Source organism: Populus euphratica, unplaced genomic scaffold, assembly GCF_000495115.2.
Source record: "Populus euphratica unplaced genomic scaffold, PopEup_1.0 scaffold459.1, whole genome shotgun sequence".
NCBI classification, from domain to species: Eukaryota; Viridiplantae; Streptophyta; class Magnoliopsida; order Malpighiales; family Salicaceae; genus Populus; species Populus euphratica.
The window spans coordinates 155,149-176,586 of NW_011500344.1; the positions used below are offsets into that span (position 1 = coordinate 155,149).

Below are 21,438 nucleotides of genomic sequence, written 5' to 3' on the forward strand. Positions count from 1 at the left end.
AGCTATAAATAGATTTTTTTTTTTAAAAAAAAGAAGATAAAAACTTTTAGGATCATTGAAAAACATAAACCAAAACTTGTTTAAAAACTTTTAGAATCATTGAAAAACATAAACCAAAACTTGTTAAAAGATTCAAACAACAATTAAGTATGAACTATTTTGATATATATTCATCTATGTTAAGAATAACTTCTATATTAATATTAATAACTATTATTACTATTAACAAACTTGAAAATACATCAAATAAAAGTAAAAAAAATAAAACTTTTCTAAATAGTGACCTTGAGTTTGCAGTCTGCAATCACAGCTATGCTGAGTCTGATGAAATGGAACTCAATCATGGAGGCCATAAACCAGAACGCAGGTTTTGAGGGAAATGTATAATTTTGTTTAGGATAAACTCATTAATGCTACTCCACACATCAGATTCATCTGCTTCAACATAATTTGCTAATTAATGGTTTGCCACGCAACGACAAATCAATGCCAATAATCGTCAAATAATGCCGCGTGTATGATGGATAATATTATGATACGAGGACAACTTAGGACAAAAAATATTTCTAAATGAGCAAATCAGCATAATTACAATCACAGCACGAGAGTCATTATCGAAATTGCCCCCAACAACCACCATAGTTGGACTGGTTTGCTATCCATAGATGCAATGTTGGAGGGAATTTGTGAGTCTCCCCCAGAAGCAGCAGCAGCAGGTGGAGGGGGAGCAGCTGGTGGAACATCACATGTACCAAATGTAGCGTTTGCCTGCCCATGAATGACACAATATTATTGGAGGCATTAGAAGTTAATCATGATAGGTAGATGGGAAATTGGTATGAGATATGACTGACAAGCAAACCCTAATTAATAATATAATTGAAGCAAATAGTGGTGGTGACATACTCTGCAATAGGCAATATTGTCACATCCACAAGTAAGGTGTCCGTTTGCTTCATCCACAGCTTCTGGGGCTCCCCCACCATCACTCCTCTGGAACAACAAATCAAAAACATCAGTTGGTAAACTACTTTGCAATTCCATTTCCTGTGATTAAAGTTTGTTGCAACGCAAATCAACAAAGTACCTGATAAAAATCAACAGTAATGAAGTTTGGCCAACGTTTGCCAGCTGCTTCATAGCAAGTGTTGGTCATGCTAATTAGTGGAGCTGAATTGTCCAAGCAAACTTCACTTGCATTTGGATTAGTTGGAAAGTAATTCTGAAGAACCAAGGATATCGTTTTTGTGTTCATAGGAGATGATTCGGCTCGATTTGGACATGAACCTGCTTTCATCCCATCATCTCCATCTGCATTATTCAAGTCACCGTCAAATGATTTAAATGACCTCATACATATCCACATCAGCCATGTTTTGTCAGGCTCCTAAAACTGAAACGTTTGACCTTCACAGGCACAGAGAAATCACATAATAAGCTTTTTTCCCCTGTATTTCTCCTTGATTAGTTAATGATGATACTTTTTGACGGGGCATGAAGATGGAACTTACATTGATTTTCTACTACATATTTCCAATTGTAGGCAATTCCTTCAGTAGCCTCTTTATTTGATTTGGAAGTGAAGACCACTAAACGCTGATTCTGCTGGACCATTTCATCAACAGTTGGCCAATCTTCACCATTTTTAGGCATCTTTGATACAGGAAACCAATAGCTGCCTAGGCCAGATGCATTAAAAACCTTGGTCAAGCCTTGTGGGGATGTCACATAATCCTCAATAAAAATAGTGACAATCTCTGATGGATTTGCTGCCAAAAAGGTTTCAATCTCTTTCAACACATCAATCGCAGGTTGCTGGAGATAATCATGGTTAGTTCACAGTCAATATAAAAGAGAAAATCACTCTTTCGAGCACGAAATAGATGCCAGTAAAAGTTAAGCAACATTGAAGGATCAACATACGAAAGCTGTGTAGTTGTAACAGTTGCCGTTGAAGGAGTGACATAACCAGATGTCATTCATGAAATCATACATATCTAGCATAAGTCCTCGAACCCCATTCTACAAGAAAGTTCAGCTCTCAGAAAAAAATAAATAAATAATGTCAATTGTGAAAGCTTAAAAAAGGGAAGGAAAATGTGGCGAAGATCATTTCATATTTAGCTTAGTAAGCATTAAATTAATAGTTTAGTTATCTGGAATGGTCATCAGCTTAATCCAAGACTCTAAACAACAAAGCCCAGCTTAATTTTCTAGCAAAGGACAAAAATCATAGCTAGGCCAACCAGGCAATGCAAACATGCAGCATCATCAATAGTGCATGCCGATCCCCTTTGCCTTTATTTTGATAGTTGTATACCAAACCAGTTTCCCTACAAAATCAACACATTCCCTCTTTATCTCTTGGAATCTTATAAGCCTGTTTAGAAGTTATGATTATTTTTTAAAATATTTTTATTAAAAAAATATTAAAATATTATTTTTAATATTAGTGCATTAAAATAGTAATAAAATTTAAAATAAAAAATAAAAAAATTAATTAATAAAATTTAAAAAATATTAATTTAAAATAAAAAATAAAAAAAATTAATTATTTTTTAAAACACTTTTAAAACTAGAAAAAAAACAGTGCAATACAGATATCAATATTTGACACCATACCCAAGTAAGAAAAAAGAAAAATACGGCGGAATATGGCAGTCCAACATAAAGAAGAAAAGGTAAACTATCCTAAAAAGTCAAAAAGAGAAGGGTTCTTCCATTTTTTCATCTCCAAGAATTGAAAATGTCAAAAACCAAATGCAGAGACTGAGAATCTTACCTTAAGTTGACTCGTAACCGTGTCTTCTTGATTTCTATTTGAGATCAAAACAGTACCCGTATCTGATTGAGCATTAGTTAGAGCAAAAGAGTTGTGTGTCGTTAACCATGAATACTTGTTGAATGCCAGACCTTTGGCCTAACCAAATGCAAATCTTTTTTCATCAAAACATTAAAAATCACAAAATTAGAGTAGCAGTTAAACACCAAAGGAATTAAAAAAAAAAAGGACCAACTTTCGATGTTGGACTTAATGGCTGGATCTTGGTGCATCTCTGTCGGGTATTTCCATTAGCAGAACAACTTTGACAGCTTAATCCGGCATCACAGTTGCTGTTAGATGAACATGTCTCCCCTATCTGTTTAATTGATCATAGAAATCAAGAACATGAAATAAACACGTGTTTCTCTTTCCGGTCAATGAAAGATAGCTAATGATAGTAACTTGGGCTACTAAGAAGGAAATTAAGACCTTGAGACAGGAAGAACAGGCGATGAAGAGACAAAGGAGAATGAAGAGAAGTTGGATGGGGAGAAGATTAGAGAAAACATTTGATCCCTGCCAAAAAAAAAAAAAAAAGGGAAACGAAAGGGAGAAGCAAACAACAAAATATGTTATACACAAGAAAATATACAGAGATGAGTGGGTTCTGATGAAGAAGATTTGAGCTTGCCTTCATTTCCGGATGTCGCTATAATATCGAGAGAAGCAAAGAGAGGGAAAGAAACGGATAATTGGGGGGCTGTGAGTATTTTTATAAAGATTCAAGAACCCGGGCCTTGGGGCGATGACAGGAAAATGGACAGAAGATATGAATTTGGTGGTAAGAGAGGGAAACAAGACCTGGTCGTTAGGTTAGGTGTAACTTCTTTGTCATCTAGTGTCTGGATGTTTCGTTTCGGTTTCTTCTATTTCTTCTATATATTTTTCACCTATTTTTAGTGATTTATGCTAAATTAGTAATAAAAAAAACTCAGCTTGCGATTCATTCTTGATTTATGCCAAATGTGGGACACGGTTCATTAAAAAGGAAATAATAAAAATGCATGCTGGCAGCCCGAACATGTATTAAATAGAATTTTCTTAGGTTCCTAGCCACCTCTTCTCAAATACTTTTATCACCATATGATGATTTTTTCCGTGGAATAATTTACACATCTTCATTTTGAGTTTGAATACAATGAGTGTGTGTGTAGTCTTATTCTTTGCAGCTTCTTTGATTTATATATTTGAATTTTTCCAAGTTCTTACTTTTCTTGAGTGCAAAAGCATCAAAGACGACTTATGCCAAACAATTGAGATCATAAGAAAAATATAATTAAAAACCATGATGAATGTTGACATTTAAAGCCGTTGTTTGAATGGTGGTATAAGAGCATGCAAGTGTTCCTGCTCATGCAATTTTCATAGAATGACTTTAATTTGTTATCCTTTAATTTCCAATAAGCAAGAACAAAAAGAAGAAGAGAAAGTGTGAACCTATCATTTCAGCAGTCCTCCATTCTAGAAAGAAGGTTAGGATGGAACAATTCTACGATAAGATGTTGGGAAATACTTTCTTTAATGATTAATAGAACTAAAACTAGTTAACAAAGGCCACACGAAAAATAATAAGTTGTTGAGTTGAAGGTTTTTATTTTATTTTATTTTATTTTTAATTAACATGTTTTCTATATTTGTTTTTTTTTTTTAGCAAAATAGCATATTTCAAAACATAATTAGAGAAATAACTTAGTTACGCGACTAATGGTGTCTAATTATATTAGACTATATCTAATAATTCCTTGATTATATAAAAACCAACTTATATGATTTTTTTAGGGTTTAATTGTAAACACAAAGAAAATTAGTTTTTGTATTCAATTGGGTCTTTAATTGGAAAGAATTTATGTTTGGGGATTAAATTATAATTTTAGAAAGTTAATTTGATCAAATCAAGGGTCAATGGATTAAATTATAATTTTAAAAAGTTAATTTGATCAAATCAAGGGTCAATTGCATAAATATCAAAATTTGATAGGTAATTAGAGACTTGATTGAAGAAATTCAAAATCAAGAACCAAATTGTAAAAGTCATGAGACTTCAGGCACTTAAATTAGCAAAATTTGGGATCAAATTAAAAATAATTAAAAGTTTAATAGTTAATTGAGGGTTAATTTGCATAAATCAAGAACCAAGGACCAAATTAAAAATGCACTACACTTTAGGGGTGACAATTGAGTTTGAAAAGGGTGGAATTGCATGAAATTAAAAGTTGAAAAGTAATTATAGATGCAATTAAAAGAAATTGAAAGAACATGGACTGAAGTGAAATTTATCAAATACCAAATTAAAAATCCTAATGTTTAGAGTCTAATCTGGATGACACATCACTTAGATTTAATAAGAGATCGAATGACATATCATTCAACTACTATTCATCTTCTCTCTTTGACAGTTTTGACGATCGAGTAGACATCTTTAGGCGAATGAATATGATGTCTCCACCCACTTTAGGAGATTTAACTACTACCATTTGACTGAGAAACACCCATTTCACAAAGATCAGGTACTCTCATTAAATACTTACATTCTATTTTCTTCAACAAACATAACAACATCTTGTCTCTAATTAGCCATCATTACATTGATAAATTCTAGGCTAATCAAGTTGGCACCTTCAAACAAATAAATATGAACCTGCAAACTTCCTAATCAATCAAAGTTAGATCCAAACAAAAGGTGTGCAGCGTCTCTACCAACTTTAAATAGTCTTCAACGATGATGATGTTAAAGTCTCTTCGATGAAGTCTCGAAAATAATCAATCCAATCAACCTTGATTGTGACACACCTACTTTACAAAACCATTGCTTTTTTTTTAGTGTTCACACTTCAAGCCTTTTCAATGAGTTCTTATTTGACCATATTTCTCTCAAGATCAAAAGGCTAGAAATAACTTACTAGTCTCCAAGTTTATCAAAACCACCAAAATCTACAAAATCAAGTTTGTTGCAAAATGACCATTGTAAAACTAGCAAGGTAAGAAGCTTACAACTGTAAATACATACCCAAGACTCATTTATTTTTTATTAGAGGGAAAATCATTGATAAATAATAATTAGTCCTTGATTAACTCCATAAAAAGCCCTAGCAAAGCCCTATAATTATCTTGAAAATCAAGAAGGGAGGAGAAGTTAAAGATGTTTTTGGAATTCATTAGAAATCAAGTTTATTACTTAGCATATAAGAGCTAAAGGGACAAGTTAAAGATTGAGAAAAATGTTTGGCTATTCTAGGGTTTTAATTTTGAACCAAAACCTATTTTGATAAAATTATGATGTGTGAGGGATGAACAAAGTGAATGGGTTCTAAATTATTAATCCTTGAATGATTTCCAACATGTTAATATCTTTAGATTATTCATACCAGGTCTTGTTTAAGAGTCATGTTGCTAGGTTTATATTGAATTTTCTTCGTGTTCTTTATTTTTCCTGGGCTTTGATTTGTTTCAACCAAAATATTTTGACTTTTTATGTTTTTTAAGTTTGATTCATTTTGGATTCAAGTTTATATTCTGGGTTTTTTTTTTAAATCAAACCAATGGACTTCAATTTGGTTTCTGGTTGAAACAGAGGTGTCGAGTTAACCCAGTCGGGTTAAAATTGGGTCATATGGTAAGGCCCTTTTTGGTTTGCCACTTTGATAAAAGGAATTTTGTTTTAAGGTGTGTGTTTTACAAGCATTGTTGTATGCCTGTTTTGGCGGTTTTATTATAAAGAAAATTGAGTCTTTGTCTAATAAAGCTTAAAAAAATAATATAAAAAATAAAAACCAAACATTTCTTAAAAAAAAATATAAAAAGTTTTTTTGTATACAAAAAAAAATCCTTAAGAATACTTGAGCATTTTGTTTTAGAAAAAAACTAAAATACTTTGACATGTTTTAAAAAAGGTGTTGCATGGATTTTACAATAAGTTTGTATCATTTCAAAGGATTTTGACTTATATTTTAAAAATATTCTAAACTTATTTTTGAAAAGAAAATATTATTCACTTTTAAATAAAAATAAAAAAAAAACTTAAAAGGGGTTAATATCTACTATATTGGTGTATATATATGGGTGTATCAACTTCAAGATCTCAAATGAATCAAAATTCTTATAAAACCCTTATATAAGTATCTTGACATTCTAGTGGATGCATTTATTGTAATTGTATATAGATTATGGTTGAACGATGCACTTTGTATTCTAATGAATTTGTTATATGTCATCATTTCACTCCATTAGTTAATTAAGGCTTGGTTTGGAATATTTATCTAAAATTCAACTCAATACTTACACCTATATTTCTATGACTCAAAACCTAGTAATTGCATACCATTTTATTAGTCTTACTAGCATCCTTAAAATCAAGAACAAGAGGTCTTATGAATTGAAGTTGGTTTATTAGCTTACCAAACTCATTTTCTTTAAAGACGCCAACTAAATCCAAAGTAATATTTTCTTTATGTTCTCATCACTTGATTTAGATTCATTATTAATATATATACAATCAAACACACACACACACACACACACATATATATATATATATATATATAATTTAAGTACTAATGTTAAATTCAGTTTAGTTGACTATGTTGCGTATATAGTCTTTTAAGCATAGACTTGAATATACTTGATCCTAGAGGAATAACATACTCATTTAGTGTTACTATTTAAGTACAGTTTTATGATAAACAAGAATGTTAATAATCTTGCTCCAGGATAACCTTTTTTTTATGGAAGGAGAATGTCAAACCCATGATTAGCACATTCAAGAAATGAGTCTATTTTTTTTTTTACTTAAAGCAATGGAACAAAAGTCTATTTTTTTTTTTTTTACTTAAAGCAATGGAACAAGAGTAGTTTTCGCCCACCAACTAGAGCTTTGTATACAAACGGTGCTCTATATAAATTGTATTTATATTTTATTTGTTTATTTGCTAATTTTTTATTTCTTATAGAAAGATATTTATAGTCTTTTCAAATATAGGCCTGCCTCGCTAAGTGTTTGGAGGTTGAGCTTATACAATATACTTGAGCCAATATTAAATATAAAGGGAGCCTTCAATCTTGTTGGTGTACGAGGGAGACATAAGTGAAACTAAAAGCCTAACTTTGAATCTCCCAAGAATTTTTATTAGAAAATCATGTAGGAGAAAAATACTTAAGCATTACAATTAGCGACAATTAACAAGAACCTTTGGAATGTAGACCAATATGTTTTTTCTATTCGTCAATAAGTTGAAGAACTAGAATTAGCATATACAAGTTTAGAAAGTGAGAGTAACTAGGCTTGTATGAAGGCCAAGGAAACCTAGATTGTAATTTCTTGGTTGAAGGCTCTTAAATATTCTTCTAAGAAGCTCCTAGCCATGTACGAATGGACAAATGTTTTGCTAACCATCATAGTGAACAAGTTAATTGATATAATGAGTAGAGTTTATTTTTTTTAATTTGTCCCTAGGGATCCAAGTCGACTTGTCTTAGATCTTTTGTTCTTCATTTATAAAAATATAAGAGAATGCACTTGAAGGGAAGGGAATTGATTATGAAGGACCTTGCATAATAAGACCATATTGGATAGTCTGGTCTAGTACTACTATTATGAGGAAGGGAGATTCATGATTTGAAGTTCGTCAGGTAGAATCCCATAACATAGGCCTTTTTGGTAAAGACAATTTGATTTTGCTTATTGTATACCTTTTTTATGATTTTTTAGCCCATTCTTGTAGGGGTTTTAACAATGTATACCAAATATTACTCAATCTAGGTTTATTTTATACTACCTTATCGCTATTGTCATGTTCATTTATGTTTTTCTTTTATTAAACATTAAATCCTTTATGATGTGGTTATTGTGCATTAAAATGGTTGGCTAACCCAGGTTTCTTGCATAGAAAAGCATTTTTAGCTCGTATAAAAGCTATTGAGTTTTTGTCATGTAAGATCAAATATTTAAGTTTGACTGCAATGGTGTCTCCTCAACTTGAGCTAGAGTTAGATTATCCATTAAGTGAAGTAATCTATGTCTATTGAAAGGCTTTCTAAGGAGTTTAACTTATAGACCGAGTGTAAGGATTATAATTTTTTTTCCTAAAGGTTAAACTTGTTTAGTAGAGGTGATTCTTTTGATTGATGAATTTTATATGCTTAGACCAATCCTATACTTCGCTTAAACAATAAGTTATTTCAAGTCATGATAGGATAAGGTAGGGCATTTTGTTATAGTTGGTCATGAAGATGCTTTTACATGAAAAAGGATGTTCCTATAGAGGTTACCAGCCATAAAGACATCTTTCTATAGAAAAGGATGGATCCTATAGAGGTGACCAACCATAAAGACATCTTTCTATAGAAAAGGATCTTAGATTCTTTAGAGGTGACTAGTCATGAAGATATGTTTGCATGAAGAAGAATTTTGAATCCTTTAAAGGTGATTGATCATAAAGACAAGCTTCTATTAATAAGGATTATGGATTTTTTGAAGGTGACCATACAAAGATTTGTTTACATAAAGAGTTTATAGTAAGTCTTTCATGGTAAGAAAAGTAAGATAAGTAATTAATACCATATTTGGGTCAACCCAATATTGTTTGTGGTAGCCTAACTATAGGAAGTGAGAAATAAAAAGAGTCCTTTAATGCCTATTTAGGACACACGTAGTTAGATATAGAAGCACAAAGTATTAACTAGTTAGATCTCGTAAATAATGAAATGGATTTCATGCTTTTGGTATAGCATGCTTCTAACAGAGATATAGATTGTTCCATAATGTTTGTCTTTTCATTTCCATTTAAATTGTCTAGACTAGATGATTTTGTCCCTAAAACATCATCATACAATTGTACAAAGACTAATTACATAGAAAATGAACACAGTTAATGAAACAAAAATGGATGTTACTAGCTTTTTTATGGTATTGATTTGAATCAATTATATTGCTAAAGCATACTAGACCTGTTTATATTTCTAATGATGTTACTAGCTTTTCTTGATTTATAGTGGGGTTTTGTATTCTCTCTTTGTTTTCCTTGATTCTTTAGGGTGAAAGTCGACCTTAAAAACCCATAATCAGCATAAAGGTATAAATTCAATGCTCCATAAACTAAATAGCATTGTCCTCTAATTTATTGTTATTCCATCATATCAATTAGAGAAAAATATTGAAGAATTTGTGTGATGATGAATGGGATATTGATTCATGCTTGTAAAGCATAATGTTATATAAATTTATTGTACAAGATGGAATGGACTTCTTAAGATTGGTAACAAAAATGGTGTTGTGAACTTTGCAGCGAAGCTCATATTTTACTACACTGTTTTTGGTTTTTGTTGTCCATGTTACATTAACATCTCTATATCTATCTTACTATTAGCTCAACATGGCTACTGGTATTGTAAGCATTAAGCCACTCTATTTGGTATTGCGTTTCAATTAGGAATTGGTTAAAATTTCAATCTTTTTGTTTAAAATTAATATTTTTTTATGTTTTTAAATTATTTTGATATACTGATATTAAAAATAAATTTTAAAAATAAAAAATTATTTTAATGCATTTCCAAGTTAAAAGCATTTTGAAAGACAATTGTTACCACACTTCCAAGCACCTTCTAAACCCCCTCGTTATTTATCTACATAAAAAAAGGTTTTTTTTACTTGTTTCCATTAATATTTGTTGTAGTTTGTTACTTATAGATAAATGTTGGAGTGAGGCAAAGCAGAGTGGAACAACATATAGTGAAAATAACACCCTTGTGGTACGGTAAAAGAGTATTACTAAAAAATTCTTATTACCCCTTAGGTGATTGGACTTTTGGGTGGTTAGGCTCCTAACTAAAAAGGCCATTATCAAGTCCAAATTGTAGCAACAACAAAGAAGCCCGAATCTGTCTTCCAGCCCGAGCACTGTTCGGTATTTTGGTCATATCTGGAGTTCTAGAAGTCAAAATAATCTGAATTCTTTACCTTAAAAAACTGACATAATTTTCTACAACTTTTATATTTTCAAGTGGTTTCAATTCTGACGTTATCAATGACATTTGTCCAAATGAGCTGAAGTTTTTACACAAGAAAGCTGAGACAATTGCCTACAACTTTCATGTTTGCAACTGGCTCCAATTTTGACGTTATCAATGACGTTTTGGGCAGACAAGAGAAGATAAGGATTGTCACCAAGTCAAGAGTTGGCCACCCACTCATCAATTAGTCATCAAATCAATAGTTCCTAATTTTGGCCTATAAAAGGAGGCATTTGCCATGCATTTAGGCATCTTGGTTTCCAGATCAAGATCATGCTCTTCCTTTCTCTCTTTGTATTTTTTGTAATGTTTATGCTTTGCTTTCATTAATATCAAGTTTATGCCTTTCATTTCCTTTCCTTTACTTAGTTAACTTTTATCTTGTTTATGTTCTTGTTTTGTTTATTTATTTTTCTTTCTTTCATTATGTCTAGCTAAGTTAGTTATGTCAAGGTGAAAAGGTTACACTAATGGTGTAAGAATAAGTATAGTGTAAACTTAATATGGACTTTAATGTTTGATACTAATATGTTTTGTATTTGTTATCTTGTTCACTCTTTAATACTTTGCTTGTTAAATGATTAATCTTGATTTATGTTGTATAACAGTTGGTACAACAAATGCTTGGCACTTTCATAGTTCATACTGTATGGTATAACCGACACCTGAGCTATGAAAGGAACTTGATTTGTTGTTAACATAAGTTATAATCATGAATGCCTGACAACATTTACAAGTATTAGCATAATTAAATAAGATAATTAATGTAATTATGTTAACAATTGGTAATCTGATTGGAACCTCCTTTGTGTGTGGTTTTTATTTGAGTAATAAGAGTTTATACTATATTTGTTTGATATATTATTAATGGATCCTCTAACCTTAACATTTGTTGTTATCATTGTTTAATCCTTACATTAATATTTCATTTCAAAGTTCTCATCAACTTTTTCTTCTTCTGTACTACTACTATTACTACTACTATTATTATTACTAGTATTATTACTATTACTATTATTAGTAGTATTATTAGTATTATTATTGTTATTGTTGTTATATTATTATTATTTATAATTTATACAATTAACCTCCCTATGGTTCAACCTCGGTCTTGCCGGGTTATTTATTACTTCGACACTCTTGCACTTGGGACAAAAATATCAATTTTTTGGTCGTATCAATTATCACAAGTTTTTTACAACAATTAGCATCAAAACCTGTCTACGATGTCAATGATTTCTTCTCCAAAATTCAATATGGTTAAGTTTGATGGATTTGGAAATTTTGGATTATGGCAAAGAATGATAAAAGATATACTGGTCCAATAAGGCATGATGAAGGCTTTATATGAAAAACAACTGGAAGTTATGAATGACATATATTGGCAGGAATTAAAAGCGACGATTGTGGCAACTATTAGGCTTTGTCTACATGATGATGTGATGTATCATGTCATGGATGAGGAATTGCTAGTGAAAGTTTGGGAAAAACTAAAAAGTCAACATATGTCCACATCATCGTTAAACAAACTCTATCTTAGGCAAAAATTGTTTGGTCTTAAGATGTCGGAGGGCACAAATTTGAATCAGTATATTAATGTGTACAATTAGATTATTAATTATTCGAATGAAATTGATATGAAATTCGACGATGAAGATAAGACGTTGATGTTATTGAATTCCTTATCTACTTCCTTTACATTCAAAAATGTGGTTACAACTCTAATGTGGAGGAAGGAAACCCTTGTACTAGAAGAGATCACAAGTGTCCTATTAAGCTTTAATTTAAAAAAGAAAGCTAGCGATGAAAATTCACAAGACAAAAGACTAGTGGTAAGGAGTAATCAAAAGTGTAGGAGAAACAAATCCTGGAATGAATTGAGAAACAATAAAGTTTGGTCCAAATCTAGGAAAAGGAGGGACATATAGTGTTATAAGTGCGAAAAAAACAAGGCATATAAAATGAGAATATCCTGAGAAAAAAAAGAAGGAGATACAGAGAACAAAAATGGTTTATCAAAGTCTATGAATATAGTGGAAACAGACTGAAAGATCGGCGATGGAGATATGATTTATATTTCATCTAGTTCAGATCATCTCATAAATTCTTGGACATTGTTTTCAGTATATTCTTATAATATGAAATTAAATAAATATCGGTTAAATATCTACAAGTTTGTTAATTTTGATTCAGTTCTAATGGGTAATGATAATCCAAGCAAAGTTTTAAGAATATGGAATGTTAAAATTAAAATATTTAATGGTATTGTTAGAATTTGTGTGATGTTAAACATATTCTAGATTTGATAAAGAATTAAATTTCATTACTCACTTTATAGACCATAAACCATAAGGGGTTGGATTTCAAGTTTAAAAATGGAGTATTGAAGCTAAATAAATGTGTTATGACAGTAATGAACGGATATAAATTATTAGGAGATATTTTTAGATTACTATGTACAGTAGTCATAGATGGAGTTGCAGTAAGAGGTATACTTTCAAACACATTAAATCTTGTGTTTCTTCTGCAATATTCACCAGTAATTATTATAGTATTTTCACAATAATATTTAAACTAGCAAGCTAGGTTTTGCAGGCAACTAAAGTTCTATCAATCAAGAAACAATATTCATATGGCAACCAGGTAAAATGAGTAAATCTGCCAAAAAAAAAAGAAAGAAGAGGCAACTGGCAAAGTACCTGTAGTTGATTGTCAGAGAAGATTTTGGACCCATTAGAATAAGAAAATCAAATAAAATGCATGCAGGATTCGTCGGTGGGATTTCTTATTAATTTATTTTTCTAACCACGAGACTAGATTCATGCTTAAATAAATTCATTGTCCGCTTCTTTTCTCTTTGTAAATCAAGAAATTTGTTTTTCTTTAAAGAAAGGAAATAAAAATGAGCAAGGGAATCCCACATGAAGATCCTGTATGTTCTTCACAAACATCCAGAAAATTAAATTAGATTTTATGTTTGATTGTATTTTATAAAATATTTTACATGAAATATTTTATAAATTTCTCCATGTTTATTATTTCTATAAAATATTTTTCCATATTTATTTCTTGCAAGGTATTTTTACAAAAAAACTAATCAATAAAAAAATATTTTACAGTCATCCTTTAAATTTAATTTTTTTTTGTTGGGAATTATTTTCAATTCATAAAATATCTTATGAATAGTGATTAACTTACTAAATTTTCAACTATTTTTATATTTCTATTATCATTATCATTATTTTTCCATCATTACTATCTTGAATATAAAAAAATATTTTTCAAGTCAAATATTAAAAAATATCTTGTGTATAAAATATTCTTTTTATTTTTAAAATATTTTATGGTAAATAATAGACCCTTAATGAAACCAATCAATAAAAAGGGCACCAAATAGCTTGGTAAAGTTGCTTGTGGTTGTAGCTTTAAGCCAATCTGAGATAAAATCTAATTTACCTCTAGATTTGTCTGTGGGCAGTCAGATTTGTATAAGCAGCAAGCAGGGCTCAATCCGGACTGCAGGTGCTTAGGCAACGCCGCCCGATCGACCTGAGTTTTTCGAGACTTTGCTTCGAACTTATGTTTAGATTTCGGGCTCGTTTTAGCTGAGTGCAAGAAATCCATTCTTAAGAACTTGGAAACGCGTAGAGCCTACGAGAGTTCTCTGTCCTTTTCGACCTAAAAAATAATAAAATAATTTCAACGCAAAGGAAAGTCAATATAAGTTGTTGTGACCAAACATGTTGCCTGATGTAAAGGCCCACGTGTGCACTATAGTATTTCAATGACCGCATGCTCCAAATGGCCATGCGTCCTTCTCAAATCAATGGGCATGTTCCCTCGTGTAAAATGTGGAATATATTCGGGACCAAATAAATTTTAATAATAAATAAATAAATAAATTATTGTTTATACCATGCCACTGATTGATGCATTGCTTTCAACTTTCCATCTGATCTACTATGAAGTTGTACGGTCCCATCAAATCTTCTTAATCATTTATATTTTTTTTTCTTCTTTTAAATGGGGTTACGATTATGGAAACGACAGAGGTGGTGGTGACAAAACTCTTCAGCAAACGCCGCCGGTCGTGAACAAACTGCGGTGACTTTCTTGGCCTGTTTTCACATAGAATACTTGGTCTCTTTCGGCGTTGCCTCAGTCTTCGGATTGGGAGAGAAATTACCACTGCTGTTCCTGACGAATGCCATTGGGTCACGACGGCGGTGCCCACCAAGGTATCTTAGAGAACAATTTCCAGGATGCTTCCCTGATTCTTCATCAGGTCTAACAAGTTGGGCCTTTTCCCATTAGAAGACGGAAAGAAATAAAATATTTTTTTTTCTCACTGGCAACAGAAAAGTTCCTAATTTAACCAAATTGGCAATTTCACATCGGATTAAGAAAAAAGAAAAGGAAAATACTTTCGAATCTAGTCAATCGATCTTACTAAATTCTCTCCTAACATAGAAAAGGAAGAATCAAACCTAAAAGCTTTCTTTATGCCTCTAGAAAACCCAGAAAAAGATTACATAGCTATCATTTGCAGGGCAGAGATTCATGCCCTCGACTGTTAAAATAATTATAATTTTTTTTTTATGACAACCATATTCAATAATAGCAGCTGTAAGGGAAAAAAGAGGGATCAACTTTCTTGGTGAAGCAATTAAATTGTATTTCAAAGCAAAAAAATTAGAAAAATCTGTACAGGGAGCTCAACCCGTTGAGCCTTCAATCGTGACTGTAAAAAAAAAAAATTAAATGAATAATATCAACAGGTCGATGTTAATGAAAAGTTATCTTCCCAATTGCTTGAATCTCCTTCTCTGCTTTGACTCTGGCTCACCTAACAGCGACCCAGGATCCAGAATCCGACCAATTGCAACATTGATCACTCGCGAGTTGCCGGATTCTATCTGCTGCTGAGATCCAAGAAGAAGAATTTAATGAAGAAAAGACTAATCCCACTCCATCATCGGACAAAAACTCCGATCTTGGTGATGGTGATTGAATTGAAACCCAATCTGGGAAATCAAAATGGCATCTTGGTGAAGTTGATGGCACTTCAATTTCTTCTCTCAATGGAACAGTGCCCTTCCCTTGATCAGCAACAAAAGGATGTTCCAGAAGCATGTCAGCAGTCCATCTTCGTTTAGGATCTTTGACAAAGCACTTCGACAGAAAATCTTTGCCTTGTTGGGACAATTCTTCAGGTATTGTTGGCAATTCATCACCTTTCCCAATTCTGATCAACAATACAAACATATTGGTCCCTGGTTTGCAACTCCACGCTGGTTTCCCTGTCAACATCTCAATAACAGCACACCCAAGAGCCCAGATATCAACCCCTGATTCGTACACATTGTCATTCACTGACTCGGGGGCCATATATAGAGGAGTCCCTCTAATTTCCGCTCTCCCCTGTGCCTTTCCTGCTTTCCTTGCCAACCCAAAATCTGCAATTTTTACTTCTTCATTCTCAAACAACAATATGTTATCAAGTTTCAAGTCACAGTGAACAAAACCCTTGGCGTGGATATGACGCAGACCCTTAAGAATCGATCTTGCATAATCTTGGACATCTCGCTCTTGAAAGCAACCAAATTTGTTGAGTTTTTGTGATAAACTGCCCCCTTTAGCGTACTCCAACAACAGATTGTATAGACGCTCGTTGTTTTCTTCAACAGTATGGCTGTCGCCGAAATATTGGATGATTTGTGGACAGTAACCAAGCTCCGTGACAACTTCCCTCTCGTTCTCGAGTAGACTGGTGGCAGATTCTGCGCAAGACTTCACTGCCAGCACCGACGGATGTTGTTTGAGGGTTGCAAGATGAACCCTAGAAGAACTGCCGGATCCAATACACTGCCCTCTTACCCACTCCATGACAGAAGGAAGGATCACAAGCGTGTGTTTCTTTTTGTGGAAGGAAAAATTGGAAAGCGAGGGTTTTTATAGGGGAGCTCTTCCGATATGAATACGGACCGCGTGGTTAGAGATCAGCCGTGTCTAATATTCACAAAACATCAAACACGTGTTTTATATTCACTCGGTTTTTTAATATTAGATCCGCTGTATTCAATTTTTCTATAAAAAAAAAGGAAAAAAAAAGAAGAAGAGGAAATTCTAGCGCCAATCATTGAAGAGTTAAAACAATGACCCTGGCACGATTGATTTTTTTTTTAATTAATAATAAAATAGAAATTAATCTTTAAAATTGAGAATAAATATTTCAGATTTCAAAAACTTTATATTAGTAGATTTGAAGAAAAAATAAAGCATGCAGAATCTTCTTTTGTCCCCGTCGAAGCTATTGATAAAAACATTAAGAGAGAGTCTTATATGTAATGATTGTTAAATGCGTTTGATGGCATCTATCCATGGCATTTTCTACTATAATAATCTAGAATAATTGCATTCAAGTAACACATTTATGTCATGTGTTGATTATATAGAACTCACGTGTTGATCTTATGGAAAAGTCATGCATCTTGAAGATATGGACCGTGGAGCCAATTAAAGAAATAGACCAGGCTTGGGCGATTTGATTATTATATTTTATCTTCTAATATAATTAAATAATTAGAATAAATTGTACGTGCGGTCCTTTTATTAATTTTAAGATCTTGTGGTAGGGATGATCACTTACTTAAACTAAAATACTTTTCATTTAAATCTCTAACAATAATATATATGTATAAAAGAAACAAAATCATTCACCAATCAGTCTAAACCCTCAAAATTAAATTCCTAGACAAGGTGAGTCCTACTAAGAGCATTGATAATCTAAAAGCTAGCAATGAGTGACATCATGGACTCAAGTTTCTAGCTGGGATGCTTCATAATTAAGAAGATGAAAGGAGCCAGAGACTTTCACCAGGGAAGTGTCTCTAACTAACATAAATTTTTTATTTAAAGTATTTTTTATTTAGAAATATATTAAAATTATATATTTTTTTAATTTTTAAAAATTATTTTTAATATTAGTGTTTCAAAAAAATATAAAAAAATAAAAAAATAATTTTAAATAAAAATTTTTAAATTTAAAAAAATATATAATTTCAATCACATTCTCAATTTCAGTTTAAATAATTTACCGTGGTTGTTTGTGTTTCATAAAATATATTCATAGCCTTTTCTATTATAATTGCTTAAAATAATTACATTTAAGTAATATATTTATGCCATGCGTTGATCTTATGGAAAAGTCAAACACTTTGGGAACCTTCTTGAGTCCTATGGAAGTCATTTATATATATATAGAGAGAGGGGGGGTTTATAGATTAGAGGAGAGTGGAAGGAAGTTGACAATTAAATGTGTTCATATGCAACCACATAGAACGCCGCTGTGGGGAATTTTTTAAATCTATTTTTTATTTGATTTTATAATAATAAAGATAGATATTTATAAGAAATATAAAAAAAATAAGATTATAAAGGAGAATTGTTTTTTCTTTTTGATTCATGTAATTTCTTTCTTTTAACAACTAAACAATTCTTTTAATAAGTTTCATGCATGGTTTAAATAAAAAATTATTATAATTGTTGAAGCAAGTTTTAATTAAAAAATTAGAAAATCATTGTCATTCCATGCATGTATATTAAAAGTTGTAAGAATAATAAATTTGAAGCAACTATACAAAAAATAAATATTTTATTCTTACTCGATATTATTGAGAAAATCATTTTAAAAATTTCACAAATTAGACTAATTCATAATTATTCATGAATCACTCAATAATACCATCATAAAAAAATATAATCTTTTTAAAAGCAATGATTTAATTGGAAAGCTGTTAAAATGCTATTTTAATAAAAAAAATGAAAAGATTTTTTTTTATTTTTTTAAATGATGTCCATGCATATATTCGTGAAAGTAGATGTCCATGCATCTAATATTTTTAATTAGTAGACAAGGCGTTGCTTTCCAAATTTATTTAGACAATAGACTTCTCGGTGCCTAGTTAGACAGACAAGTGATGAGTCATCTATTGGTTGATTTTGTCGGCGATCTCCTGTGGCTAGAATGTTGGGTGTAAGATATAAGGATAAAAAAATAAAAAAAAATCATGCATCAAATTGAAGTTTTTACGCCCATGAACATTAAAAAAGAAAAAGGGCCTTTTCATTCATGTTAAATTTGATCCTATTGTTTAAATTTTTTAATTGATAAAATTACATTATATTTTATAGAATCAAATATCAATTTAACATCAAGATTTTTTTGATATTTTGAATAAATCATAGAATGTAAAATAAATTAAAATTATGAAAACTTGATGAAATTAAAAAGAAAAATTAAAATAACCAAAATCTAATGAGTATTCAAAAAAGAAAATAGTGCCGACTAAGTCAGTTGTAAAATAAATTGGAATATAGCTTGTTTTTAAATTTATTTTATAAATAATTATAGTCATAATATTTACAATCTCATAAATGTAGCTTCAACTCATCACTCTTACAAATATTGCATAATATTCCAACATTCATTAATAGACAAGTTAAATGGTATATAAAAATTATTGTTTATTCATATTTATTGTATTGTGAATTACAATAGTAATTTATAATGTATTATTTTTTTATTTTTTTTTAATTTATTATTTTTTTTAAATTTGTTTTTATTTATTTTTTTAATAATAATGTAATTAAAAATTCGATCTTGTAATTTATTTCTTTTCATTTTAACTTTTTACTAGATTAAAATGATTTATTATTTATTAGGATAATCCAAGTTGCTCTGATTTACAAGTTTGGTGAAATTTTTTTCTTTTTAATTGAACTTAATTTTGTTATCGTTTATCTCGTATAGTTAAAAACAATAATTTCAAGAAAAAAAAATATCATGTTATTAGCTAAAGGGTGTGGGGACTATTGTTCACTCACATCCATTATATTATCATGATATTATTATACATAAAGTTAAAATATGTGGAAAAAGTGTTGTAGTTTTCCTCACATGTTAATGTAAATTGTTATAATATTTTTTTCTCTCAAAATTATCTTTGCCAATTTTACTTTTTTAATATTGAAATGGTTAAAAATTTAGCTTTATAATTTTTTTCCTTAAAATATTATGGATTGCTACTGTGTTTTTCCACATGATTTTTTTATTTTATTGTTTTTATGATTTTTTTAAATTATATTTGTTGACTTTATTTTTTTAATATTGAGCTGGTTGAGAATTTAGTTTTGTAATTTTTTTTTAAATATTGTGGATTGCTATAGTGTTTCTTTATATGAATTTTTTTATGATTTTTTTCAAATTTATTTTTGTTGATTTTATTTTTAATATTGAGCTGGTTAAAAATTACAATTACAATATATGAGAAAAACATTGTAACTTTCCTCATAAATTATTGTGGATTGTTACAGCATTTGTTTTTTTGTAATATTTTTTTCCAAAACTATCTTTGTGGATTTTATTTTTTTAATATTGATTTGGTTAGAATTTAACTTTGGAATAAAGTTTAATTATGTAGAAAAAGCACTGTATCTTTCCTTACAAATACTGTAAATTGCTACAATGTCTCTCTACATAGGTTTTTTTTCCTTATCATTTTTTTTAAAATTTCTTTGTTAATTTTATTTTTTTAATATTAAACTGGTTAAGAATTATAATTACAAGTAATTACAAATAAAGTTAAATCATGTGAGGAAGTATTATAACTTTCATCACAAAACACTGTGAATTGATATAGTGTTTCCAACATGTCTATTTTTCCTTTTTTTTTCCTTTTTTTATTTTTTTCCAAAATTTTCTCTATCGATTTTTTTTTTAATATTGAGCTAGTTGGGAATTTAGCTTTGTATTTTTTTTTCTTTGAAACACTGTGAATTACTACAATGTTTTTCCATATGATTTTTTCTAAAATTATCTTTGTTAATTTTTTTTTAATATTAAGTTGGTTAAAAATTATAATTACAATAAAACTAAATCATAAGAGAAAAGTGTTTTATTTTTTCTCGTAAAACATTGTGGATTGCTACAATATTTTTATAAATGGTTTTTTATATTTTTTTCTAAAATTATTTTTATCAATTTTATTAAGATAAATACTATAATTTTTCTCATAAAATATTATCAATTGCTATAATATTTTTCCTGATAGGTTTTTTTTCCTTTCAAAATCATATATTGATTTTTTTTTAATATTAAGTTGATAAATAATTTAGTTTTCTAATTTTTTTTATTTTTTATTAACAAAAAAGTTAACTCATGTGAGGAAAGTGTTGTATCTTTCCTCACAAAATACTGTAAATTACTATAAATTATTTTATTCAATCTCTAAGTTTTTTATTACTAATACAATTTTTTTCGTTATAAAATATTAATTTCATCATATATTTAGTTTTTATTACTTATTTAGTATTGATTTATAATTATAAAATTATTAAATATATTTATTTTATGCACATATGCATACCATCTCATTTAATACTAAATTTCGATTTGATCACAAAACAATGGAATCACCTTGATCTACAAGGCTTCGTGAAGATCGTTCATGGAATCAACATAAGAAATAGATCAGACTTGGGAAGCCACAGACGATTCGATATATATATATATATATATATATATATATATATATATATATATATTTTTA

The 21,438-nt window shown here is 30.0% G+C and overlaps 2 protein-coding genes across 2 annotated transcripts in view; both read right to left on the minus strand.

Annotated features, from left to right (window-relative positions):
- Positions 1 to 436: 436 nt before the first annotated feature.
- Positions 437 to 3,679, minus strand: LOC105113875 (PI-PLC X domain-containing protein At5g67130-like). The gene is made up of 9 exons (XM_011010227.1): positions 3,456 to 3,679; positions 3,254 to 3,340; positions 3,018 to 3,140; positions 2,783 to 2,920; positions 1,924 to 2,022; positions 1,512 to 1,815; positions 1,088 to 1,311; positions 907 to 993; positions 437 to 768 (listed from the first exon to the last, which is right to left on the minus strand). The coding sequence occupies exons 1-9, from the start codon at positions 3,459 to 3,461 to the stop codon at positions 595 to 597; spliced, it is 1,242 nt and encodes a 413-aa protein (XP_011008529.1). The 5' UTR covers positions 3,462 to 3,679; the 3' UTR covers positions 437 to 594.
- An 11,799-nt stretch (positions 3,680 to 15,478) lies between these two features.
- The window catches only part of LOC105113876 (mitogen-activated protein kinase kinase kinase YODA), a 7,697-nt gene continuing 1,737 nt past the window's right edge, over positions 15,479 to 21,438 (minus strand). Inside the window, exon 2 of the mRNA XM_011010228.1 lies at positions 15,479 to 16,104. Within this exon, the coding sequence (XP_011008530.1) occupies positions 15,671 to 16,104 (434 nt within the window). The 3' untranslated portion in view covers positions 15,479 to 15,670. The remainder of the gene's footprint in view (positions 16,105 to 21,438) is intronic.